Here is a 26,979-nt window from a genome sequence, read left to right as displayed (position 1 = left end):
TGTGGGGGGGGGGGGGGGGGGGGGGGGGGGGGGGGGAACTTTTTTTCAGCTTCTTACCTTGCCGGAAATGCAATTCTTTTCTGGATCGCTCTGCGGCATACCATCGATGGAGCTGGAGGCCTCCTTGGACTGACTTTGAGCCTCACCGCGGGGCGTGGACTTAACATCGGAGTCGATCCCTTGCCTGGGATCGCTCCAACCGCGGCCTGTGAACTTTACCAGCGCAAGCTCGCAGTCTCGGGAGAGGCTAATCGGTAGAGCTCAAATGACACAGAGGTTCGACCAGCCCCGACGAGGGGTTCGATCGTCCAGCGAGGGGGAGCTGACATCCCCCTGATGCAGGAACTGATCGCCCAGATGCGGAGGGCCCAAACATTGGGAGTCAAGATCGTCCCGTCAACGGAGGGCTCGAGGCCCCCGACCATGGGAGAACAAAGAAGGGAAGAGATTGAACTTTTTTTCGCCTCCCATCACAGTTAAGGAATGTGGAGGAGTCACTGTGGTGGATGTTTATGTTAAAATATATTTTGTGTGTTTTGTTGCTTTTTATTTGTATGAATGACTTGGCAAATGAAATTCCTCGTATGTTGCAAAACATACTTGGCTAATAAAGTATTATTGTGATTGCATGATTGATTGTAAAGTCCAATTAAAGATAGTTCAAGGGTTTCCAATGAGGTAGATGGTGGAGAGGGGTCCTGACCTACCATTTACCTCATTAGAGACCCATGGACTATCTTCAATCGGACTTTATTTTGAACTAAATGCTATTCCCTTTATCCTGTATCTGTACACTGTGGACGGCTTACCTGTGACTGTGCTCTGGCAGTATGAGATTTGAGATTTTCAATGCCATTCTGAATGCTGCTCCTCTATGAGTAGCCGAGGGCCAGATATTCCCAAGAGTTGTACAAAATAGAGAAAACAGCATTCCATTTTATAGGGTATCCTAAAAACAGTAACATAATAGGACTGATTTAGATTTGAAAAAAAAATCTCTGACACCATTTTCCAGCCACTAATGATTATTTTTTAGGTAAAAATCCAATGGTTGCATAGATCTGAGGTTAACAAGAAGTAACGTCAACTTTGAGCCAGCAAATGATTCATTTCTTAATAAATTCAGAAACTTTCACAGAGCACGAATTTATACCTTATTTAGATCAAGTTGAATTTGGACACTAATTACAGGTTTTCTCGATCCTGTTGTTAATGATTATTTTAATGCATTTAATGATAATATAACCATTTGTACTCTATGCTGTTGAAATAATGGAAACTTCTGCTAATGATGTAAAAGCGCTGTAAAATGAAATAAATGATTGCAAGAAAAATAGATGGAAAGACTAAATAAAAAATATAGATGGATAGTAAAATAGGTTAATAAAATTCCTCACTAATTACACCGTACTAAAATTTTGGTTGATGTATGGATATAAAGGCAACGTCCATATCATGTCAAGTCAAGTTTATTCGTCATACACATACGAGATGTGCAGTGAAATGAAAAGTGGCAATGCTTGTGGATTGTGCAAAAAAACTACAAAACAGAATGGTACAGAATCACATATTACATATTAGTGGGAGGAAAAAAAAAAAAGAAAAAACAGCAATTTTAAAAAGACACCACACAACAATAAATTGGTACAGAAAAGTTAGTCCATGGTGAGATAGGAGTTTACAGTCCTAATGGCCTCAGGGAAGAAACTCCTTCTCATCCTCTCCGTTTTCATAGCATGGCAACGGAGGCGTTTGCCTGACCGTAGCAGCTGGAACAGTCTGTTGCTGGGGTGGAAGGGGTCTCCCATGATCTTGTTGGCTCTGGAGTTGCACCTTCTGATGTATAGTTCCTGCAGAGGGGCGAGTGGAGTTCCCATAGTGTGTTCGGCCGAACACACTACCCTCTGAAGAGCCTTCTTGTCCTTGGCAGAGCAGTTCCCAAACCAAATCGTGATGTTTCCGGACAAGATGCTTTCCACAGCCGCTGAGTAGAAGCACTGGAGGATCCTCAGAGACACTCTGAATTTCCTCAATTGCCTGAGGTGGTAAAGGCACTGCCTTGCCTTACTCACGAGTGCTGCGGCGTGTGATGTCCATGTCAGATCCTCTGAGATGTGGACTCCCAGATATTTAAAACAGTTCACCCTATCCACAGGATCCCCATTTATCTTCAATGGAGTGTACGTCCTCGGATGATGTGCCTTCCTAAAGTCCACGATCAGCTCCTTAGTTTTTTTGATATTCAAGAGGAGGATGTTGTCCTGACACCAGAGTACCAGGTCAGCCACCTCCTCCCGGTAGGCCTTCTCATCGTTGTCTGAGATCAGGCCCACCACCACAGTGTCATCAGCAAACTTGATTATTGAGTTGGAGCTGAACATGTACAGTCATGTGTGTACAGGGAGTACAGTAGGGGGCTGAGGACTCAACCCTGGGGGGATCCTGTGCTCAGGGTGAGGGACTTCGATGTATATCCTCCCATCTTGACTGCCTGGGGCCCGGTGGTGAGAAAGTCCAGGACCCAGGCACACAGGAGGGTGTTGAGCCCCAATTCCAGCAGCTTGTCAGCAAGTCTGGTGGGGACTATCGTGTTACATAGAAACATAGAAACACAGAAATTAGGTGCAGGAGTAGGCCATTCGGCCCTTCGAGCCTGCACCGCCATTCAATATGATCATGGCTAAAGGCTTGTTGAAGGCTGAACTGAAGTCTATGAACAGCATCCTCACATAGCCCTCACTTCTGGCTGTCAAGGTGAGAGAGAGCGGTGTGCAGAACCTGGGAGACCGCTTCGTCCGTGGATCTGTTCGGACAGTATGCGAATTGTAGCGGGTCCATGTTGCGAGGGAGGAAGGCGCAGATGTGTTCCTTGACCAGCCTCTCAAAGCATTTCATGACTACCGAGATGAGGGCGTCCGGACGGTAGTCATTCAGACCAGCTGGGGAGGCATTTTCAGGTACAGGTACAATGATGGATCTTTTGAAGCAGGCAGGGACCACGGACTTGGCCAGGGAGAGATTGAATATTGTAGTGAGCACCAGAGCTAGCTGCGTAGCACAGGACTTGAGTACTCGCCCCGAGATGCCATCTGGGCCCACAGCTTTCCTCGTGTTCACCCGTCTCTCCTTACGTCGGACAATGGGAATGTGTGCACATCCCCAGCGATGTGTTCCGAGAAAACCATTTGCATCATAACTTTCCATAATGTGATCTTCATTATTCCATTTTGCAATTCTATTGGCGATGAAGAAGTAAAGCACTACTGTTATTTGATGTACGAGACCAAGACCAAACTTGGTGGGGAGTGATAGTGGGTTTGGACAAAGCTCCTGTAAAAGAACAAATTCTGTCAATTTTTTTTCAGCACTCTGGAGCAGTAGGGTTTGGATGTGATGTTATTGCCCTCTGCAGTCATAGGATGTGAACAGCTGTCTTAGAGTGCACCACTACTGTGCTCTTCATCTGTAAGGTATTTCCTCTTGACATACAAGGCCCGTGGCTTAGAAAGTAGGGATATCAGGGGGAAGGAACTCAGCAGGTCAGACAGCACCTGGAGAACATGGATAGGTGAGGTTTTGGGTCGAGACCCTTCTTCCAACCTAAAGGATAGGTTAAAGGTGACAGGGAAGAGGTTGAAGGTGAGAGTGGAAAATTTTAATATGAACCTGAGGGGCAGCTTTTTCCACGCAGAGTGGTGGGGAGTTGGAACAAGCTGCCAGTGTAGGTATGTTTAAGAAAGCACTGCAGATGCTGGAAAAATCAAAGGTAGACACAAAATGCTGGAGAAACTCAGCGAGTGAGGCAGCATCTATGGAGAGAAGGAATTGGCGACGTTTCGGGTCGAGACCCTTCTACAGACTAAGAAGGGTCTCAACCCGAAACGTCGCCAGTTCCTTCTCTTCATAGATGCTGCCTCAGCCACTGAGTTTCTCCAGCATTTTTTGTTTGCCAGAGGATGTAGTTGAGGCAGATTCTATAAACAAGTTAAAAAACACTTGGTACACAAAAATGCTGGAGAAACTCAGTGGGTGCAGCAGCATCTATGGAGCGAAGGAAATAGGCGACGTTTCTGGCCGAAACGTTGCCTATTTCCTTCGGTGCATAGATTCTGCTGCACCTGCTGAGTTTCTCCAGCATTTTTGTGTACCTTCGATTTTCCAGCATCTGCAGTTCCTTCTTAAAAAAACACTTGGACAGGTACATGGATAGGAAAGGTTTAGTGAGGGATATGGACCAAACGTGAGCAAATAAGACTAGCTTAGATGGGGCATCTTGGTTAGCATAGGCAAGTTAGACCGAAGGGCATCTTTCTCTGATCTATGACTTTATGTCAGTGGTCATATTTTTCTCTTTTATTATATTGATTAGTGTACAATGTTTACATATTCTGTTGTGCTGCTGCAAATTAAAAAAAATTAAATCATTGTTCTATTGGGACATGACAATAAAACACTCTAGACTATAGACAATGTCAACGAGGACCTCAGCAAGTCGCTGCTTCCAGACGGTGAGCGGCAAAGATCCTAGAGGAGCGGGAAGCGCTCCCTGTTGCTGGCGGCGGGGGGGGAGGGAGATGGTGAGCTGCGGGCCTTGGCGGCTGCAGGAGGAGAATGATCACGGCCCCGAGTGGCGGCAGCAGGAGGACGGGCGCTTCATCCTTACTTTCCAGCGCTTGTTTTTCGCCATGTGTCACCCGGACAGCTTCCCCATGGCGGTGAGTGACCCGCTGATCGCCTCGGCCCGGCCTCGGCCCTTCTCTCGGCCCGGCCTCCACCAGCCCTCCCCCTCCAGCGCCCCCGCGCCACTCGGCTTGAGCCAATCTCCCCGCTCTCTCAAATTGTGACCTCTGTTTTTGTTTTAATTTATTTTTCAGGAGCTTGAGGAGAGGCTGAGGAACAAAAGGAACCCCGCTTTAATGCATCAGATTTTGTGGCAGGTATACAGCAAAGATCCTACAGCAAGTAGGACTGGACTTCAATTGAATAATAGATTCATACAGCGTGGAAACACGCCCTTCAGCCCAACCTGCCCACACCGATGTCCCATCTACACCAGTCACACCTGCCTGCGTTTGGCTCATATCCCATCTAAACCGGTCATATCCATGTCTAATTGCTTCTTAAATTGTATTGTGGTGTGTGATTTGAGATGGGGAAAATACTGAGACAACATTTGTATCATCCTATTTTTCAAATTATTTTATTAGACAATTCTTCATCCGCTTAGCAAAAAATATCCTCCATCGGTGAAGTACAGAAGAATTTTTCTATCGGAGCTGATTAAAAAGGTATGTTCTTTTCAACTACAGTAAACAAGGTTTGAAGCATGCAGGGGAAAAAATGCTGAACTAATAATAAAAACTTTACAACAGACTATTCATTATTATTTCCAGTCAGAAACCTATGGGTGCTGTAAATTGAGTAATTTTTTTTATCATAAAATATAAATATCAACCTACTTGAAATGAGTAATATGCTAGTTTATGCACTGCCGGTTATTCTGTAACGGAATTTTACAATGTATGACACATTTGGTTAATGGCAAATCCCATTGAGTGTACTTGGTGCAGTTGTCCGATGTTATCAGAAGATAACACAAAGTGCTGGAGACTGATGAAGAGTCCCGACCCGAAATATCACCTGCCCATTTTCTCCAGAGAGGCTGGCTGACACGTTGAGTTACTCCAGCACTTTGTGTCTTTCTTGTAAACAAGCATCTGCAGTTCCTTGTTTCTATATTCTAGGATGCTATTAGTGTATTTTCCCCATAAAATTATAATCCATTAAAATGATTTTTTTCTCAATCTAGCATGAAAGGGAAAGAGCTGTGCCTCTAGATGAGTTGTATGATGCACTGGGTGAAGTGCTAAAATCAGAAGATTCACTGATGTGTTACAAGAACTATTTTCTGGTTAGTGTACAACTCATTCTATTATAAAATATTTCTGACACAATTAATAATAGTAAAATCGTTCAAGTTATCGTAACATTAATAATGTAAAACTGTAAAACCAGTACATATTATGGAGGGCACTGTGTGCTAAATAATATGAAATGAAATGAAATGATAAATTGAATCATTTCATCATTTCATTTCATTTCATTTCATTTCATTTCATATTATTTAGCACACAGTGCCCTCCATAATGTTTGGGACAAAGGCCCATCATTTATTTATTTGCCACTGTACTCCACAATTTGAGATTTGTAATAGAAAAAAAAATCACATGTGGGTAAAGTGCACATTGTCAGATTTGAATAAAGGGCATTTTTATACATTTTGGTTTCTCCATGTAGAAATTACAGCAGTGTTTATACATCGTCCCCCCATTTCAGGGCACGGTAATGTTTGGGACACAGCAATGTCATGTAAATGAAAGTAGTCATGTTCAGTATTTTGTTGCATATCTTTTGCATGCAATGACTGCTTGAAGTCTGCGATTCATGGACATCACCAGTTGCTGGGTGTCTTCTCTGGTGATGCTCTGCCAGGCCTGTTTGCAGCCATCTTTAACTTATGCTTGTTTTGAGAGCTAGTCCTTTTCAGTTTTCTCTTCAGCATATAAAAGGCATGCTTAATTGGGTTCAAATCGAGTGATTGACTTGGCCACTCAAGAATTGACTTTTTTAGGTTTGAAAAACTCCTTTGTTGCTTTAGCAGTATGTTTGGGATCATTGGCTTGCTGTAGAATGAACCGCCGGCTAATGAGTTTTGAGGCATTTGTTTGAACTTGAGCAGATAGGGTGTGTCTATACACTTCAGAATTCATTATGCTACTACCATCAGCAGTTGAATCATCAATGAAGATAAGTGAGCCAGTACCTTCAGCAGCCATACATGCCCAGGCCATAACACCCCCACCAGTGTGTTTCACAGATGAGGTAGTATGCTTTGGATCTTGGGCAGTTCCTTCTCTCCCCCATACTTTGTTCTTGCCATCACTCTGATATGTTAATCTTCGTCTCATCTGTCCACAAGACCTTTTTCCAGAACTGTGGTTGCTCCTTTAAGTACTCCTGATCTGTAATTTGTTTCATAATTTTTAATGATTCTATCCATTCATCTGAGGCAGTTTGATCTTGTGCTCCATTTAGACTTTAATTTCCCGATGACCATGTGGCATTAATATTCCGCCTACCAAAACAACACTTTTATTTCTACTGTCATCCATCCATCGTTAAACATTCACAATCACAATAATACTTTATTAGCCAAGTATGTTTTGCAACTTACGAGGAATTTCATTTGCCAAGTCAGTCATACAAATAAAAAGGAATAGAACACACAAAATGCATTTTAACATTAACATCCACCACAGTGACTGCTCCACATTCCTCATTGTGATGGATGGCGAAAAAAAGTTAAAAATCTTCCCTTCTTTACTCTCCCACGGTCGGGGGCCTTGAGCCCTCCATTGACGGGACGATGTTGACTGCCGTTGCTGGCGGCGTTTGGGCCCACCGCATCGGGGCAATCAGCTCCTGCATCAGGGGGGATGTCAGCTCCCCCGCACCGGTGATCGGACCCTGCGTCGGGGCTGGTCGAGGCTCTGCGTCATTGGAGCTTCCTGACTCGGCCTCTCCCGAGACTGCGAACTCTCAATGGTAAAGTCCGCAGGCCGCGGTTGGAGCAATCCTAGGCAAGGGATCGACTCTGATGTTAAGTTCACGCCCCACGGAGGGGCTCAAAGTCAGTCCAAGGAGGCCTCCAGCTCCATCTATGGTAGGCCGCAGAGCAACCAGAGATGTGATCCGGAAAACAATCGCATCTCGGGCAAGGTAAGAAACTGAAAAAAAAAGGTTTCCCCCAATAGACCAAAAAACAGACTGTTGGCGGGGCTGCTAATCGTGCAGTGCCCCCCTGGTGGTACATTTTGCAAACTTGTTGATGTCTTTTAATTTGTTCATGAATTTCTCAATAAATTCAATCAATGGTGTATCTCATCTACTAATCTTCTGCCCCATGAATGAAAACATTTGTGTAATTGGTGAACAACATTGGATCCCAGAACCGATCCATGTCGAAAATCATATATCTTTTGCCAGTCTGGAGAACAAATTCGCGGCAAAGAATATTGAAGGTTATGGTACATGGGCAGTTAAATCATTTCATTATACAGTGGAATTGCCTATATTCCTTTAGTTAATGAGAAGATAATCAAAATAACTCCATCTCTCCTTTTGAATATTTTACTTGCCCATATTGCTTGTCAATATGCCAATGTAGGACTTTCAATTTGTTACTTTGGCAGTGGTGCTTGCCCATTCATACTGTTACTGTTTATCATGTGTGTGTGCTTGTGTGTGTCTGATGTAATCTCATCAGAGAATTAGGATGAGGCTAAGCCTTCATTCCCCTTGCATACATCCCGGTTGTTAGGTTGAAATGCGTGAAATAATTTCTTATTATCTTGTAATTTAATTGTGCAAAAATGAGCAAAGGGAAAGGAATACTTCAGTGTCTTGACTTTTTTTTTAAAAAAGAAAATCATTGTTCAGTTGTCAGGAGAGAACATTACCCTTGCTGAAAATGTGGCAATAATCTCTGAAGGAACCACGGGTCTGGTCACATGGGAAGCTGCACTGTACTTTGCAGAATGGGCGATGGAAAACCCTGAAGTATTTAACTGCAGGTCAGAATTGTTGGCATTAGAAAAATGGCTTCCATGGAAATGGATTTAATTCCTGTGAAAAGGGACTATATCTCGCTGTCCTTAAGTACATTTTATGGGTTCAATTATATTCTCCCTTTTTAAATCATTGTAGTTTTCAATACAATCCCCCATGTTTTATAAGGAGGTATCTGGATATGGTCTCGACTTGTTCAATTATTTTTGAGGAACTCGCCAAATACGATAGGTCATTCTTCATATGTAATCGTAAACTCACAGCATGAATCAGACTCTTTGGGCCAACTTGTCCAAGCTGACCAAGATATTTGGCAGTTTCTATACCTTCTCAAAGTCCAACTTCGATAGCCGTTACTTCTCTGGGATGTGGTGGAGACATTGCTTACGCACTCGCCACACTCACATTGCATATAGTAAGAAACGAATCCTCCAGTCATTGTCTCTTAATTAATTAGTATTTATTGTAGTACAAAACAAAGAAGTAATTCATAACTTTTCGTTCTTACAAACTTTCTTCCGTGTGGCGTCTCATGAACGTGATTGAGATCCTGATAAAAACTTGTCCTCACCATCCCTCGAGGCAAACTAAACTAAATCTCTGAGTCTGCGCAAGCCTCTCCAGATGTAGACACACACCCCTCTACATATCAAATCCCCCCCTACCAGCGTACATACAGATAATAATTAGAAATATCTAGACATGGTTATAATATACTGACTTAAGCATAAATGGCTCCTACAATATTTTTCTGAGCTAGTTCCATTTGCCTGTGTTTGGCTCGTATCCCTCGAAACCTTTCCTATCCATGTTTCTGTCTAAATGTATTTTAAATGTTGTAATGTTAAATGTAAATGTTGTACCCGCCTCTACAGCTTTCTCCAGCAGCTCATCTCATATAAAGACTACCACCTGCATTGAAAATGTTGCCCCTCATATCCTTTTAAAGCTTTTCCTTCTTGCATTGAATCTGCCCCATTGTTTTAGACTCCCTGACCCTAGGGAACATCCACCTTATTTATACCCCACTGATTTCATATGCCTCTGTAAGGTTGCTCCTCAGCCCCCTAGGCTCCAGTGAAAACAGCCCCAGCTTATCCACCCCCTCCATGTAACTCAAGACCTCCAGTCCTGGTAACATCCTTGTGAATCTTCTCTGCACCCATTCCACTTTAAAGACATCCTTCTATAACTGGATGAGCAGAACTGCACAATGTACTCCAAATATGGTCTTGCCAATTACATGTCCTTCAACTAAGTTTTTTTGTCAGTGCAAATTTAACTGGGTACCATAACATTCAAGGTTACATGTGAATTAGAAACTGCTTGGAGGCTTGTTCAAAATAAAATTAATTGTTTGGATAATTATCAGTCTTCAACATGTGGCTAATGATCTATCTCATTACGATGTATCTAATTGTTTAGATCTATCTAATCACAATGTATCTAATCACTTTGTATCAGGACCATTTTGGAGTTGGGTAGTGGAATTGGTCTTGCTGGAATTGCCATTTGCAAGACTTGCAACCCGAAACGCTACATATTCAGTGACTGTCATCCTAATGTACTTAAGCAACTCCGGAAGAATATTATTAGAAATAATCTGCTAATAGATTCTGACACCTGGAACTCAAAAGAATGTGAAATAGAGACCAAAAGTAACAGTGGATCTGAAGAAATCCAGAGTTCGAAAGTTACCATTTTCCGATTGGACTGGGGAGAAATTACACAAGAACTGATTTCAGAGATTCAATCGGATATTATTATGGCAACAGGTAGGTAATTTTTTTACAGGTTAGTAATTTTCTTCATTGTGCCTAAGTATTGTATGTACTTATTCTGAATAAGATTCAGACTATCCTGAGCTAATTACAAGAACAAAAAGAGAAAAAAAATATTATCTAAAGCCAGAGGACATGAGAGTGAGTTCTAATCTAACTAACCATTTCCTTTCAATTATGAAAGTTTGGTTTTATATATTTTATGGTGCTCAAAATTGCATATAATTTCCACAGCTTCTTGACGCTATTCAAAACATAGATGACAGACCCCAAATAGACGTGGAAACCAATCCTTTTTCTAACAGGAAAATAAAGGGTAAGGGCAGGTCTAGGAAACGGAACAGATAGAATTGAGGCCCCAGTCATGTGTGGCAGAGAAGCCACAATTGAGTAATATTGGAAGTACAGGAATTAAAAATTGTCTTGTCTGTAAAGAAGTGACAGATGGACAAAATGGGAGAATGGAAACTGCTCCTTGCAGGCAATAGGGTTAGAGGAAATGTAATCAAGGTAATGGTGTAACACAGAGGACAGTGTTTACAAGAATTCTACCCTATCTCTAGTAAATTAAGGGATGAATCTAAGATGGATAACCTTAAAAATGATAGGTTGTAAATTTGGCAGCAAAGTTGATACAAGTTTCTAAATCAGGATAAGAGCAGGAAGCTATGGCAATACATTATGAAGAGCTGGAGTAACTCAGCGGGTCAGGCGGCATCTCTGGAGAAAAAGGATAGGTGACGTTTCAGGTTGGGACCCTTCTTTAGACTTCTGAGGGGAACGAGGTGATATCAGTCGGATTGAAACAAAACTTGTTCTGCATGTCTTATGTTGTAATGTTGGCCTTCATAATCTAGAGTAGTTGAATACAAAAGGGATAAAAATGAAAACAAAAAAAGCCATGGTTAGACCAAACGTTGAGCAAGGTGGGTGATTCCAGCCACATCTCACAAATGAAATGATGGTCATGCCTAAATTGGAAGCAGTCCATCTATTGAGCCAGAAAGCTGCAGAGGCAGGAATGTGAAATCTAGACCAAGGCTTCAGAACTGTATTGAAGCAGTAATGTTGTCTTTTGGATGTTAGGTTAAACCAAAGTTGCATTTGCCTTCCTACGATGTATGTAAAAGAACCCAAAGCACTACCATGGACACAAAGAGGTGATGTCTTTGCCAATGTTTATCACAAATTATCCTTTAATTTGTGTTGCAGCTATGCATCTTAGATTGCAGTCATGTCTATGCTCAAATATCCCTTATTTGTAGTTATGTTCTGGGATGACCTGAGAGACTGAAGTGAACTATGCAAATACAAGCCCTTTTAGTAAGGACAGTTACGTGAGAGCAGCCATGATTTTATTAAATAGTAGATCAAATTTAGAAGAGCTAAGTGGCCTACCGTTTTAATATTCTGAATGTTCTCCTGTAATTTTTATCATGGTTTCATTAGCCTTCCATGCCAAGGATTCAGTCTGATAAAATTAGAGCATCGATCATGTAGCATGTGATTGATTGTGCCATGTAGTGAATTCGGGTTTAATGTCATCTTTGCCAAAAACTATAATATTTATAATGTGGCTATTCTTTCAAAATTAGAGAAACCACTTTGCTCATTTATGATACAAAAAATAGTAAGCATATAGGTAATAAAGGACACTGTGTAATATAAGACACACTACATTGGAAATGTAGAAATCCTAATTTACCCCCACTCTTTCACTATTATTAATAGACTGCAATTTAAAGTGTATGTTAACCTATTTTATTCTCTTAAAAAAGATATAATTTATGATCCTGAGGTGGTCATCTGCTTGGTTTCTGTATTGAAGAAACTACTTGTTGCTACAACTGATGGAACGAGGAAAACAAGTTCTGTTGTATATTTGGGATCTACCATACGTAATCCGGAGACGTATCACCAATTCAAAATGGAGCTTGGTATGTGGCTGGTAATTACTCAAGTGGCAATTGTTCAGATTCTTCCAATAACCATTTCCATCAGAGACCCATCTGATACAGGCTTGGGGTTGCATTTTATGTGCCCTCATTTGCTTCCCAAAATCACAATCTTTAGTGATTTGGCCAGAACAACAATTATGAAACAAAATACAAATCAAGCTATTTTATTATTTTGTCAAAATGAACAGAGCATCCAAATGTTCTGCATCCAAAACCATATCATTTATATTCCTATTAGTTGCCCTCTACTTCAGTACCATTAAATTTCTCATCAGTCACCCTTCCTTCCAATCCCTGCAAATTGTTCCCTTTTCAATGCCCTTAAAAAAATCTGATTTATTGTCACACTATTTTCGACCACTATTTAAATCTTTGAATGTAATTTTGCCTTTCAAAGCCGAGCCATAGTCTCTTGACAGATCTACTGTTCTTTTACCTGTACAAACTTAATATTTCTCCAAAAATAACTGCCAATCTCCTGCCATTAAGAGTTCTCGTCATTGTATTTAAATTTCATCATTATTGCCCATCTCTCTCACCGGCAAACCAACTCACTGACCAGAAAATGTTTTCCTCATTATGTTTACCTCTACAATCCCCTTCATCTCACCAAGGAAATTATACCATTAATCACAGGCTTCACAAGCTAGAATTGTTCTTTATATTCAAATTTAACCACCTCCCCCCACAACCGTCACCTTTCTTGATTTAATTAATTTTAAGATGTGTGACACATGTTCTTTTTAAAACAGATAAAGTTGGAATTGAACACCACAAGATGAAAGGACCTTCCACTGAGGTGTTTCCATACAACAAGTGCACGAAAATAGAGTTGCTTAAATTATGCTATGGAACTTGATGTCCAAAATGCTGGAATGCAAAATAAAATTGTTTCCCGTTCGAAGAATCTTGACCCACACATTGTGAAAAACAGCAAGAGCGTGGATACTTTTTTCTTAGTAGCTTTTGAAATGTCAGACAAACAATAATTTTAACTTAATGTAGCTTGACAGCCCATTTGAAAAGTACTATGTCTTTCAAAACAACAAGATTTTCAAGCTGCCATTTTTTTTGAAAATGTGGTCATTTAAAATTGATAATCCAGAAATTCAATGTTCATTGGAAAAAAATCAAATGTTCCAGCATCATCTTCACACTGGACTCTTTTCCATGGTATTCTATGATCTGCCAGAAATAAACTATCAAGATGGCCAAACCTAATCATTAATTTCAGTAGTGATCACAGATTTCAGTCACTTGCTGGCAGCAGAGGAAGTACTGTATCATCCCAATTTTCATCCCACTGAACCATCTTGGATTCTTTCAGGTTTCTTTTAAATATACCAAGTTTGTTTCTTTCATTGTGGAAGTCTGTAAAGAGAAGCTGAAAATAACATACGTCATTAGCTAAAGATAGAAAAGGTTTAGATAGAATTGCGCATATAGGTCAAATTTTAAATCAAAATCAAAAAGGTTAAATGTGTCCTTGCCAAATTTAAAAATATAGGGGCTATTTTGCATTTATATAAAAACACTCTTTTTGCTATCAATAAAAGCCTACCTAAAGAATTTCAACTGATATTAATAAGCCTTTTACTATGATACCAACCTTAGGTAATACCCGTTGTTTTTAATTCAGCTTACAGTCTCTTCTCTTACGACTGTCGCAGCCCAGTACTTTCACAAATAACAATAAAACCACACATAGCAGCCACAGTAGTCTGTGCTTGTATGTTGATACAAGGGACATGATGAATTGCTTGGGCATGTCATTTTGCGACCAAATGTAGATTCACTCTTTTTAGGGCAAAGCAGCCTGACTGGCAGCAAGATGCAACATTTTAGGCATTTACAGTCTCCAGTAAATGCACACCACACCACCCAGAGAGACATGGGTGGCTAATAAACAAGTCATGTATATCTTGACTTGGAAATAGTAGCAGGACCAAATGATTTATTTTCTCCCACCTAACAGTATGGTAGATTATCATTACCACTTTGCAAGTGGCAATTAGGGAAGGGCAATAAATACTGGCCTTGTCAGTTGATCTTCATTCTATGAATGTAACATTCTTGATTTTAGTCATCACCTCAGTTCCCATTGCTCCCTCTTCAGTGACTTCACTGCCCTCTCTTTCCATACATTTATTGATGGCGGTTCGTTGAATATATCACCGTTTTATTCTTGTGGAACACCTGCAGATTCCTTCCTTGCATCCATCATCACACACCGAATTTTCAGTTTTACAACGTCCTACTCCCTCGCAATACTTGTTAACACTGACATCCAAGCTCAACATAAATTTCTCACTACACCATGAATGGTAAGTTTCTTAAACATTTGTTCTGAGATTTGTACCTTACCTAATAATTCTCTAATTTCTAACACTCTTCCTTTACTCCCTGCAAATACTTCTTGCTTTTTTAGCACATTAATTCACCCAAAAATAAACCAATTTTGACCTATCGATCTTCACTGGACCACCTTCTAATCTTCTGTACCAAAAATAATCTTAACCTTTTTAACCATTTTTGTGTATTCCATTGAGCTGCTATATATATAAAGGAGGTAGACACAAAATACTGGAGTAACTCAGCAGGACAGGCAGCACCTCTGGAGAGAAGAAATGGGTGACGTTTTGGGTCGAGATCCTTCTTCAGAAGAACATTGGATTAAAAAGGGTACTGAACTTAAACTTGAACTTAATTATTGCAATAAAAGACAAAATGTAACAATGTGGGATAAGCATACATATATATGTATATAATAAAAAATTCTCCTGGAGAAAATACATCCATGGCATGGATTAACATACATAATTTTACATCAGTCAAATTCATAGAATGTTTTAGTAATTACCACACTGGTAGCCAATCTTTAAGAGGCAACGTCTATGCGTACTGCAAGGCTGGACAAATTTAGTTTAGGGCAGGTTTATAGACAATTATATGTGAGATTGTAATAGAAGATTGTGCAAGTAAATTAAGATATCAAATCTGTATGTTATTGTTATTTGGAATATTAATTTTGATGTTTGCTGCATCAATGTAAGAAAGGCATAACATCTTTAACCTGAATAAAATGTTAAATGTTACTAACCAAACTCTTGTACCTAATTATTCATGGGACATTGCAGAACCCAACGTTTTAAAGTGTTGCCAGCACAGGTGGTAGAATAAAAAGTCAAAATCTTTAACATTGAAAATCTACTTTCTTTCATTACAAATACTGAAGACTTTACCTTTAGTTGCTCAGTTAGTTCATGAGCATTTTTAAATATTAGACCATTTTCTTCGTGTTTCACAAGTTCTGGTAGACTGTAAAATAAAGGGAGGAACTTTACAATTTATCTCAATTACCACAGAATGAAGAGATTAGTGATAAGAGGGCTGCTAGGAGGCAGAAGTTGAAAGAAGCATACAAATACTGAAAATAGACAGAAAATGCTGTTGTAACTCAGTGTGACAGGCAGCACCTGGAAAGAAGGAATGGGTGAACCCATTCTGAATAAAAGATGTGTGAGAATATGCTTGTTCCAAAGATGCAGTTTGGTGCTCTTGGGAATGTGATATAAAGTCGAATACTGTGAAGAAAGTTTGTATTGAACTGTCACACAACAGTCATAGATGAACTGCGGCCAGCTCTGCATGCTTGAAATAAAAGTTGTTGAGGTGAACGGAAGAATGATAAATGTATTATTTCATTTATACATACCACTGGAAATCAAGAGCGCACACAGGCAAACGACAGCCAAACATGTCTACTACCTTCATTGGCAAATCTAGCCCACTGCTTGATTTATGTAGACAAACTCCTAAATCACCGGATCCTATAAAATGATTACAATCTTTAAGATATGGAAAATTGCATTAAAATAAATGTTTACTTCCATTGCATTATGGAACTTCTATTTCAGCATTAAATATTCTAAAAAAATATTTTCCTTCAACATCTTCAGGAATCTAAATCACTGAATGATCACAAGTTACCAATATTTCTATGGATACAAAGTTCTTCATCTTTATAAACTTACTACTAAATATTAATATTCAATACGCTCAGCTATGTTCCCTGAAATATGACAAAATACATAAACTATTATGACATATTGGAAGATCTCTCATGCTATCATCCTCAATCAGGTCTGATAGTGAAGTAACGCTAAAAAATATAAAAAATATTCCTAATAGAACACTTGCATATTAAAAGCGATTGTACCTAGCAGCACTGGGTAGTCCTCTGCTTCCAGCCATGGAGTGCAAATATCAACATGCTTAAAGTGCATTTTTTCAATGACACGCTTATAGAATTCCTTTAGTGGACCTTTTCCTGAAAAACAAAATAAACGTAAACATTTTTACATTGGAGTTGGTTGCTGAAGGTGCGTGACTTCTCCACTGCAAGTCCAGGCCAGTGGGGAAAAGGAAGAGGATAGATGGGAGAAGGTGGAGTGAGAAAGAAGGTACGGTTTGGGGCAGTGAAGAAAATCAGTAATTAACAGTTTTCCGAGAGGAATGAGGAAGAAAGGATGCTGTTCCGAAATATACCTGTAATAGCACAAACCAGGGATGGCAATTTCATACCAGCGGTTATCAGTCCATCATACTCTGAAAGGAAAACAGAAAAAGATGCTTAAATTAGAGTAATACAAAAATGTGCAATCCTTCCATCATTTTTCATTTAATACTTGTACATATAAAATCCTTTAAAAATAATGTTCATATTTAAACAGAAAGAAAAATAATCAGAAACCTACCGTCTAAAGCTTTTAATAGAATGGAGAAGTCTTCATCCTCTGCAAATCAAAGAAGGATAATCCATTATGGTGAAGCCAAGGAGCTTTCTTCTTGGGCCAAATAGGAATCTATCGGACCCATAAGTCAAGCTTTAGCACATCTTAAGTTAATATGGATAAATATTAAAATAGGTGATGCAAATAAGCAAGTTCGGTATTTTGACGGCGCATGCCCAGGTCATAGGTCACAAGCAATAAAGTCTCAGCAACGGTGGTGCTACATTGTGTGCAGGCTTGCGTTTCTTCCGGGGTCGGGATTGGCGCGTCGCTGAGGGTGCTCTTGAGTTGCAGGGCGCCCGCTGGAGCTGCTGTTGTTGGTGCTGGCGGCAGCAACAACCTCCTCCCTCTCCCTTGCCCAGCCCCAAGACTGGGCCAGCTCCAACTCCAGGTCGGGGCTGAAGGCCGCCCGCAGCGCGGCACAGTCTTGCGCAGGGCCAGAGGAGGCTGAGCTCAAGCTCCTCCTTGGGGTTGTGAATGAAGTCACAGCGGGTACTGTAGGTGCAGAAGCCGGTGGTGTGGAAAGTACGTCTTGTACTTGGGGTGGCAACTGAGGGAGGGCAGGGGCGAACTGGCACTTGTCGCTGTAGCAGCCGATTGGGGAGCGGGTTCCTCTGCAGTCAGAGCGGGGTTGGGCTGAAGTTGGCGCTGGCTGTGGGCCTGGGGGTCGGTGTCCCGTCGGTCCGGACGTCCCCTGGCCGGGATGGGACACTCGATTGGGGGGGGGGGGGGGGGGCGAAGAACCAAGACCGGTTAATTGGGCTCAGGTTTTGGTCCAGTCTTCCTCTTCCACCCGCCTCTTCCTCCTCCACCCACCTCTCTCCCCCCCCCCCCCGACCTTTGACAAATCCCATGATTCCTTACATTTTTCAGAATACCGAACTCGCTTATAGATTTTGCTATGTTCCAACAGCACTAAACCAAGCCCTCTTCCTGTCTTCTCCCCATATGCCATATTTCATCTCTATTTTCTATTCTTCCATCTTTCTAGTCCTTCTAAGATTATATCCATTGGTATCCCTCTCATCATTCCATCCTGTACCATTTTCACTTGACATATAATGATCCAATTAGTAGTATGCACACCAAACAGCACAATCGGACTGGTTATTTTTTTAAAGAAAAATCGTACCTGTCCAGCTAGTACTACTCATCAGCAATGCTGGTCTTCCTTGGACATATGAGACATCTCCAGTATTAACATTCAGTTCTGTAAAGGCTGTCTGTTCCAAATTGGAAGGCACAGATTCAATCCTAATTTAACACCACATATACATTGTTATCCAGTGTCTGAAACTGTAAAATTGTGTCATTAAATAGACCTACTTGCCCAAATAGGTTTTGGAAGTTGATAGTCATATAATAAGTTTATTTTCTACATCTATTTTTGAAATAAAAATATCATACAAAAAGATTACTTTGCTACCACGTATTTAATAAACAAAATGTGTTTAACGTTTTCATCACACATATACAACATACCTTGTTCTAAATGGTGCAAAATCCTTAGCAAGCTTCTTAAACAACTTATGTTGCACTTCAAGAGGAGTTTCTTTGAAAATGGGAGATGGGGTATCGTATAACGTGATTGCCCTGTTAAAAAAATCATACATTTTTAAGAAAAATAGAGAGGCACACTCAATGTTCTACAGAAAATTAACCCAAGTAAAATGGTCATTGAATGTCTAGAAAAGCATACTGCTAAAAACTCTGAACTATGATTTCTCTTCTTTTTAATTATTCATATTTGAGATCCGGGTGGTGCTGATGAGGCCAGCATTTATTGCCCATCCATAATGGTCGTGAGAAGGTAATGGCGCACTGCCTTATTAAACTGTTGCAGTCATTTTGGTGGAGACCGTACCCATGGTGCTTTTGCGTAGGGAGTTCCACAATTTAGACCGAGCAATGAAGGGCCAGCGACATACTTCCAAGTCAGGATGGAGAACTTGCAGGTAATTTGTTACCATGCATGTGCTGCCATTGTTCTTCTTGATGATATAGGTTGCAGATTTGGGAGATGCTGTAAGAGGAACCTGGGTGAGTAACTGAGTGCATTTTGTAGGTGATAAATACTGCAATCATTGTGCAAAAGGTGGGAAGAATGAATGTTTAGCGAGTGCCAATCAAACAAGTTTCAATGTCCTGTATATTGTTGAAGTTGCATTAATTTAGGCTGGTGGAATAATCCATCATGTTCCTGTGTTAACAAAAGGTCATTAAATGCTCTCTTGTTGGAGATGATCATCGTTACATGCATAATATTACTTTCAGCTCATTAACCCATACCTGAATGTTGAATAGGTCTGAATGTCGAACGACCTGTTTTATCTGCTCAGGAGTTTTGAATGGAATTAAACATTTTGCTATCATCAGCAAACAGCTCCATATCTGACCTTATAATGAAAGGATGGTCACTGATGAAGACGTTGTGCGTGTGTCACTGCCCTAAAGAAAGGCGTTAGTGATGTCCTGGAACTAGAATGATCGGTCTCTGACGACCACAACTATCTTTTTTGTACGAGGTACGACTTCAACCATTGATGCAGTTAAATTCAGTTTTACCAAGGCCCCTTGATATCGGACTCAGTCAAATGCAGCCTTTATGTCGAGAGCAATCATTTAACCTCACCTCTGGAATTAAGCAATTTGGTCCATATTTGAAACAGTCTTGGCAAAACCTAATGTTGGCATTAGGATTATAAGTGCTTCTTCATAGCACTCCTTAGGAACTAAAATTAATATTAAGGAGCTATTTATATTTTACTTTGGAAATGGCTAGAACAACTGAAGCATTCGGTCCAATTAAATATCAATTGAAAATTAGAATCGGAGCTGGCTGTTTGTTTGGTAATTAGGTTGGAATACTGACAACTTCTGACTAATATATAATTTTTAGAATTCTGCCTTTTCATACTTAACTCCACCACCTGACTTGATGTAACCAGGAACCTTCCTAAAAACGAATTTTTAGCCGGAAACATTCAAATTTCAAAACTCAGCCACAAAATACAAGCAGCCCACAATGACACAATAGACATCCGATCTATACATTGCGGAAATAAATAATGACACTAATTGAAGCCAACCAAATAAAGAATGCATAATGAACTGGGTTTATAAAACAGAATAATGCTGAAGACATACGTGGATCAGAAAGGTTGAAGGATATGGGCCAAACATGGGAAATGGGACTAGCTTAGATGGGGCATCTTGATTGGGGGCTTAAAGGCCTGTTTCTGTGCTGTGTGGCTATTATGATTTTTTAAGAAATTCTGGTCAATTCAGCTTACATCTACAATGGTTAAAGTATAAATGCTCACTTAATATTCCAGTTTGTGTTCAAGTCTTCTTTCATGGCTTCAGTTACACACAGATTTGAATCAGACAGCTTTCCAAAAAAATGCTCATACCTATTTAAAAACAAAATCAATGCATAAATTGATTACAATGTGGCAAAATTTAATATTATCCACTGAGGTTGAAAAAATATGAACACAGAATATTTTCGATGAGTGAGAGAATGAAAGGTGTTTCGGTTCAGAGACCCATTTCTGTGCTCCCTGTACACTAACATCCACGTGCTACAAGCTAAACTTGTGGTCTACTGGGCAGCAATAATCTCTGCCCTCTTTCTGCAATGCACTTCAACAAAAGCTCTTCACTGTACCTCGGTACATGTGACAATAAACTAAACTGAATCTGATCGTTCATGGATCTGCAAAATCCTCTAAATTCACTGGAGAGAAAAATGAACTAACATCAGTGTCTTCTCCCAGGTTCTATTTGCATTCATCGGGTCCATTGAGCTGACCATATTGGCCATGTGCCTGATAACAGGATCCCAAAACAGAATCTATCTATAACTCTGCCATTGGAAAGGACTACTGGGAGGCAGAGGAAAAGATGGAAGGAGATGCTCAAGACTTGAAGAAATACCACATTCACATTAACTGCAGGGAATTTCTCACTTGGTTATGCCCCTAAAGTACATAGAAGTCCTGCACAGGTAACGTAACCAGCACACCATCGCACACACCATCCACCCATCTATCTATCTATCTTGTCAGTCACCTTTTGTCTCATCTGTGGAGGATTCTGAAGTTACACATTACAATCATAGACACCTCAAAAGAACGTGGAAGCAAGTTATCCTTGCTTCTGAGGTAAAAGATCAGCCCTGATGTTACTGAATGAAGCAGGCGTGAGAGGCCTATTCTTACTTGTATGTTCTGATGTTATAGTTCATCAGTTGTTTAAAAGCCCTGTCCCACTGTACGAGTTCATTCAAGAGTTCTCCCGAGTTTCCCCGATTCGAACTCGGAGATTTACGGTAATGGCCGCTCGTAGGTACTCGGGGCTCTCATGGACATTTTTCAACACGTTGAAAAATCTTCACCAGTCTTCCCGAGCTTACCGCGTTTCCCGAGTACCTGCCGTTAGCGTTACGAGCTGCTAAGAGACGTCCCCGAGCTCCGACGTACCCACCACGTACATTCTACGTGCTTCCACGAGTTTGATTTTTTATTTAAACTCGGGAGAGCTCTTGAATGAACTCGTACAGTGGGACAGGGCTTTAATTTTGTATTTGTGCAAAACAATAACATTTACTGATTCTTCAAGTAAACGGTGTACAGAACAGCCATAATAAGACGTTTAAAAAAAATCAAAACTACATATAGAAAATCATTCTATGCTTACCATTTGGCAATCAGCACAATCGGGTGATGATCTCCATGTGTCAGTCCCATAATAGTGTAACCATAATTATGCCAGTCAATAATAAATTTACTTCCTCTTAACAAACATACTGCCCACACAACTGCAATAGCAGGGAGGCCTGGAGGATTCTGTTTGAAATTGTCAAAAAAAAAACCACAGAACATTTAATCTTATCAATTTATTATAATTCAGAGAAGAGAAAGCCAAAAAGAGTAAATCTTCTACCTGCAACAGCATGTACGATGGTGGATCAATCCTTAAGAGGACATAACATATTTGCAATGTCTGCACAAAGATCTTGATCCCATATTGAAACATCTTTGGTCCAACTATAAAATTTAAAACAAATCTCAACCCTTTGAAAACAGTGGTTACAAAACATTTTAAAATATCTTTGCATCACAGGCATTTTTTGCTTTTAACTAAAGTTAAATCCTTATCGCCGACTGGGTTAATTTGGAATGTTCAAATTGCTTTCTTCTACATTTTAATATTAATAATAAAATGTGTTTGTTTGTAAACAACAGTCATGTCTCTACAAGCATTTCAAACACTCTTATCTTGTGGCCCATTTTTCTTGTGCCGGCTTTTATACTGGTACCTCATTAATCCCATTCCCATGCTCTTCCTCCACACTCCTACAAACTTGCTCTTTCACAAGCCTATTGGGAGTTACAACTGAATCTCCCTGCATCACTCTTCCAGGCATAGATTTTACAATGTGATCTCTGTATTTCCACCCCTCCAATATTTTTGGCTAGGTACTCTTAAATTTATGTCTTGATTACTGGCCCACATGGCAGTTGAAACATATTTTCCATATGCAATTTTCCCAAGCATTGTTTGGTGTAATCAAGCTGGAGCTGGAACATTATTCAGACTCTCCACACATCTGTAATAACCTTGCCTGAATACAAAGATGGAATCGCACGGGGCATCTGAATCTTGGAGACATAGGAAAGCCTCCGTGGCCCTCAAGGGATATACAATGGAGGCTCTGACAAAGACTAGTGAGCATAACTTTAAGGTGAAAGTGACAACGTTTAAAGAAGATCTGCAGGGCAAGTTTGTTTTTTTTTACACAGAGAGAGTGGTGGGTGCCTGGAACATGCCAGATGCAACGGCATTTGAGAGACTTTCATGTGGGCACATGGACATCCATGGATATCCTGATGACCTAATGCCATTGGGCTATTAAACAATACAGCTTCCAATAAACTCTGAACTACATAGGACTATTATTATTATTGCACTGTTATTGTTAGTTTTTTATGTGTATGTTTGTGTGTGCATGTATACACATTGAACTTTTTTTCTAATTTATTATATTGTTTACAGTCTACTATGTTTACATATTCTGTTGTGTTGCTGCAAATAAGAACATAATTGTTCTCTGGGACATATGATGATAAAACACTCTTGACTCTTGGATATGCAGGGAATGTAGGGATATGGATTCCATGCAGGCACAGATTAATTTAACGTATTATTTTAAGCATGGACATTGTGGGCCGAAGGGCCTGCGCCTGCGTTGCACTGTTCCATATTCAATGTGATCCCATAAATCTTTTCCCAATACTTTTTTCCGTAAAAACTTTTTTATTTCACTTGCCTGTCATCATCCACCTCATTCTCCCATTACCCAGATACATTATGGGCAAATTAGCTGTGGCCAATTAACCTTGGCTAATGTTTAAAAGACAGGTAGACTTCTGCTGCCTCAAACGCAAGAAGAAGATATGGATAGGAAGGGTTTAGAGGGCTAAGAGCCAAATGGGATTAGTCCATTACAACCAGCCTGGACAAGGTGGACCAAAGGGCCTGATTCAGTGCTGTATGGCTCTGAATGTCTTAGAATTGAGACATGCTGAATTTTCTTTGCCATCTGAGGAAGTAGACGCATGCTTTCTTGGTCATTGCGTTGATATGTCCAGGACATGTTGCCGGTGATATTTACTCCGAGGAACTTGAAGCTTTCAACCTCTACTTCCTCTACAACCTCATCGCTACTTCGGTACCATCACGCCCCAAACTGCATCAATAGTGCTAAAGTGAAGATGGTCATGAACTTTACGTTCTGGTACAATCACATTGACATCATGGCCAAGAAAGCACACCAATGACTCTACTTCCTCATATGACAAAGGAAATTCACCATGTCTCAATTGACTCATAAATTTCTGCAGCTGCATTATAGAACACATCCAATTGGATGTATCATTGTTTGACATCTGCAGAAATTGTAGAGTTGTGGATCCTGTCCAGTCCATCACGCAAATCACCCTCTCCTCCATCGATTCTATGTATACTTCACGTAGCCTCAGGAAAGCAGCCAACATAATCAAGGACCACTCGTACACCAGTCATTTCCCCTTCTCCCTTCACCCATTGGGCAGAAGATGCAAAAGCATGAAAACGGGTATCACCAGATTCAGGATAACAAACTGCTGTTATCAGACTACTGAATGGTCCTCTTATAAGCTAAACTTGTATTCCAATTTTCCAAATGTCCTGCAACTACTTTTTAAAATATGGATTGTTGTATTTTTCCAACAATAGTGTTATATCAAATAGTCCACAGTTTCCTGCTACCTGCTACCCCAATTCATTGCAGCCCTTCTATTCTTTCTCTGTAGCTGTAACCCTTTACTCTGCATGGTTTGATTGTATTCACACATGACATGGATTTCACTGTATCTCAGTACATGTGGCAATTTAAACCAACATATATAATTAGTGTAACAAATATGGCAGTACTTACATTTTGTTGCTGTCTTCACTTCTGTTAAGTAGACAATTTTGATCTTATCATTATTTAAAATATCTTTATGAGGTTTTGCACCTGAAAAACATAATTCAAACAGTTAGAAAAAAATCTGGAAATGATAAGATTTCAATAACAAACATTAGAGATAGAGTTTAAAGAAACAGCTCATCAAATCTATGTCAACCATCAATCACTCTGTTCATTCTAGTTCTTACTATCCCAATATCTTATCCACTTCCAACACATTAGCAGCAATTTCATAGAGGACAATTAACCTTAAAACATACATGTCTTTTGAATGTGGGAGAAAACCAGAAGCATCCAGGGATCTGGTGCTGTGAGGCAACAGCTCTGCCAGCTGCCACACTGTGCCCCTAGTATCAAACAACGATGTGTAAAAACAAATATACCAAACCCTACAGCATTGTTTGTTCAAACTAAATACAAAATATCATATCCAGTGCAAATTACTAAAGACGAGAAACAAATCAATCCAATATGTGTGAGGTTTAAGCATCAAAAGTCTAGGTTTTGGCTCGAATACACTGCCAGCAGCATAAATATGTTAGAAATGCTGAATTTTTGGAGAAATCTTAGGGGAACCCTGCTAGATCCTTGCATAATCATAACTCAAAATAAATACATTATTACAATCATGTTTGTAATTAAGTGCCTCAAATTAAAGAAAGTGGTCTTGGGTTTGCTCAAAACGTTTCCCTCACTTAGTCAAATATATGTGATTTAATTGTATGATTAATTGTTTAGGAAGGAAGACCTTGATTAGGTCTGAAGAAGGGTCTCTGCCTGAAACGTCACCCATTCCTTCTCACCTGAGATGTTGCCTGTCTTCTCCAGGTCACTCCAGTATTTTGTGTCTGTGATTAATTGTTATTGGCTTTACTTAAATACGGTTAAATATGTAAGAATTAATTGGAGCACTTTGGTGAGACATCACACTTATAAAAGGCATCACACTTAAGATGTTGGTGAGGCCCCATTTAGTGTATTGTGTTCAGGGAAGGTATCCCATGCCAGGGGGGCACATGAGTGGAACGGGTGGGGGACAGATTTATGAAATCTGAGAAATGTATAAACACAGTATTGAACAATTTGTATAGCCTCCGAGAATGTCAGATGAATTTTCACACGGTTCACGTATTGTATATATTTACTACCTGAATAAAGTCTATTTTGAAATTTAAAAACAAAAAAAGTGTTCAGTTCTGGGCACCATGTTATAGGAAAGATGTTGTCAAACTGGAAAGGGTACAGAGAAGAGTTACGAGGATGTTGCCAGGACTAGAGGGTCTGAGCTACAGGGAGAGGTTAAGTAGGCTGGGACTCTTTGGAGCGCAGGAGGAGGGGTGATCTTATAGAGAGGTGTATAAAATCATGAGAGGAATAGATCAGGTAGATGCACAGAATATCTCACCCAGAATAGGTGAATTGAGGACATAGGTTTAAGGTGAAGGGGAAAAGATTTAATAGGAATTTGAGGGGTATATTCCAGACGTGTTCCAGATCTGAGGGGTACATTCTAAGCTTCCAGATAAGGTATTTAAGAAGAAACTGCAGATGCTGGAAAATCAAAGGTACACAAAAAAGCTGGAGAAACTCAGCGGGTGCAGCAGCATCTATGGAGCGAAGGAAAAAGGCAACGTTTCAGTCTGAAGAAGGGTTTTGTCCCGAAACGTTGCCTTTTTCCTTCGCTCCATAGATGCTGCTGCACCCGCTGAGTTTCTCCAGCTTTTTTGTGTACTTTCCAGATAAGGTAGTTGAGGCAGAGACTATCCCAACATTTAAGAAGCAGTTAGACAGGTTTGGATGGGATATGGTCCAAACGCGGGCAGGTGGGACTTGTGAAGCTGGGACATGTTTGGCAGGTGTGGGCAAGATGGGCCGAAGGGCCTGTTTACACGCTGTATCACACTATGACATAAAAGGTGGCTAGTTTAGCCTTGGTCTTGAACGCACCGGGATAGCCGACAGCAGTGACACTGAAGCCGTGCCGGGCCAGCGACAGCGTGTGGTACAACATGCGGGGGCTGCGGCCCAGGTCGCCCATCACCAGCACACAGACGGAGCGACGGCTGCCTCCTCGGCCTCGCCGCCGGCGACTCCACACGACCGGCACCAACAACAACAACAGCAGCAGCAGTAGAGCCACGCTCGCACCCGCGAGGTAAAGACTGCAGAGGGAAACCGCCAGGAATAAAGTGGATAGAAACCACAAGGCCGCCATGACGGCAACGGCAGGAGGAGCAGCAGCGACGTGGCTGCAGTGCGAAGCCCGCGAGCGGGCGCATAGTCTGCGCAGCCGGGGCCCCATA

The 26,979-nt window shown here is 40.6% G+C and overlaps 3 protein-coding genes across 4 annotated transcripts; 1 reads left to right on the top strand and 2 right to left on the bottom strand.

Moving 5' to 3' along the window:
• Window positions 1–48: 48 nt before the first annotated feature.
• Window positions 49–5,199, bottom strand: LOC129706765 (uncharacterized). The gene is made up of 2 exons (XM_055651231.1): window positions 4,664–5,199; window positions 49–3,330 (listed from the first exon to the last, which is right to left on the bottom strand). Exons 1-2 carry the CDS (start codon window positions 4,685–4,687, stop codon window positions 2,737–2,739), a joined length of 618 nt encoding a protein of 205 aa, XP_055507206.1. The 5' UTR covers window positions 4,688–5,199; the 3' UTR covers window positions 49–2,736.
• On the top strand, window positions 4,179–15,469 carry eef2kmt (eukaryotic elongation factor 2 lysine methyltransferase). 2 transcript variants are annotated; one of them, XM_055651229.1, is made up of 8 exons: window positions 4,179–4,715; window positions 4,875–4,937; window positions 5,208–5,288; window positions 5,810–5,911; window positions 8,485–8,633; window positions 10,093–10,403; window positions 12,188–12,346; window positions 13,120–15,469. In XM_055651229.1, the coding sequence occupies exons 1-8, from the start codon at window positions 4,470–4,472 to the stop codon at window positions 13,224–13,226; spliced, it is 1,218 nt and encodes a 405-aa protein (XP_055507204.1). In that variant the 5' UTR covers window positions 4,179–4,469; the 3' UTR covers window positions 13,227–15,469. The 2 variants fall into 2 exon arrangements, with proteins under 2 accessions (XP_055507204.1, XP_055507205.1); XM_055651230.1 differs by having other exon boundaries at window positions 4,185–4,715; window positions 8,500–8,633.
• Window positions 12,516–26,979, bottom strand: alg1 (ALG1 chitobiosyldiphosphodolichol beta-mannosyltransferase). Its single transcript, XM_055651228.1, has 13 exons — window positions 26,624–26,979; window positions 24,644–24,724; window positions 22,108–22,211; window positions 21,862–22,010; window positions 20,484–20,573; window positions 18,643–18,753; window positions 18,293–18,414; window positions 17,125–17,163; window positions 16,916–16,975; window positions 16,587–16,697; window positions 16,083–16,197; window positions 15,610–15,685; window positions 12,516–13,751 (listed from the first exon to the last, which is right to left on the bottom strand). The coding sequence occupies exons 1-13, from the start codon at window positions 26,976–26,978 to the stop codon at window positions 13,617–13,619; spliced, it is 1,548 nt and encodes a 515-aa protein (XP_055507203.1). The 5' UTR covers window position 26,979; the 3' UTR covers window positions 12,516–13,616.

Source organism: Leucoraja erinacea, chromosome 20 (assembly GCF_028641065.1).
Source record: "Leucoraja erinacea ecotype New England chromosome 20, Leri_hhj_1, whole genome shotgun sequence".
Classification (NCBI taxonomy): Eukaryota; Metazoa; Chordata; class Chondrichthyes; order Rajiformes; family Rajidae; genus Leucoraja; species Leucoraja erinaceus.
Note: the sequence above shows the minus strand (reverse complement) of the source record. Positions and strands in the feature narration are given on the sequence as shown.

Bases quoted from the DNA above. Each gene is read 5' to 3' on its own strand.
- eef2kmt (XM_055651229.1), top strand. From the start codon at position 4,470: ATGTCAACGAGGACCTCAGCAAGTCGCTGCTTCCAGACGGTGAGCGGC. The intron at 5,289-5,809 runs GTATGTTCTTTT...TTCTCAATCTAG, and splicing joins TATCGGAGCTGATTAAAAAG to CATGAAAGGGAAAGAGCTGT. The intron at 10,404-12,187 runs GTAGGTAATTTT...CTCTTAAAAAAG, and splicing joins GGATATTATTATGGCAACAG to ATATAATTTATGATCCTGAG.
- alg1 (XM_055651228.1), bottom strand. From the start codon at position 26,978: ATGGGGCCCCGGCTGCGCAGACTATGCGCCCGCTCGCGGGCTTCGCAC. The intron at 22,011-22,107 runs GTAGAAGATTTA...AATTTCAAACAG, and splicing joins CATCGTACATGCTGTTGCAG to AATCCTCCAGGCCTCCCTGC. The intron at 15,686-16,082 runs GTATGTATAAAT...TTTATTTTACAG, and splicing joins TGCGCTCTTGATTTCCAGTG to TCTACCAGAACTTGTGAAAC.
- LOC129706765 (XM_055651231.1), bottom strand. From the start codon at position 4,687: ATGGCGAAAAACAAGCGCTGGAAA. The intron at 3,331-4,663 runs GTAAGGATGAAG...GTTCTTTTACAG, and splicing joins CGAAAAACAAGCGCTGGAAA to GAGCTTTGTCCAAACCCACT.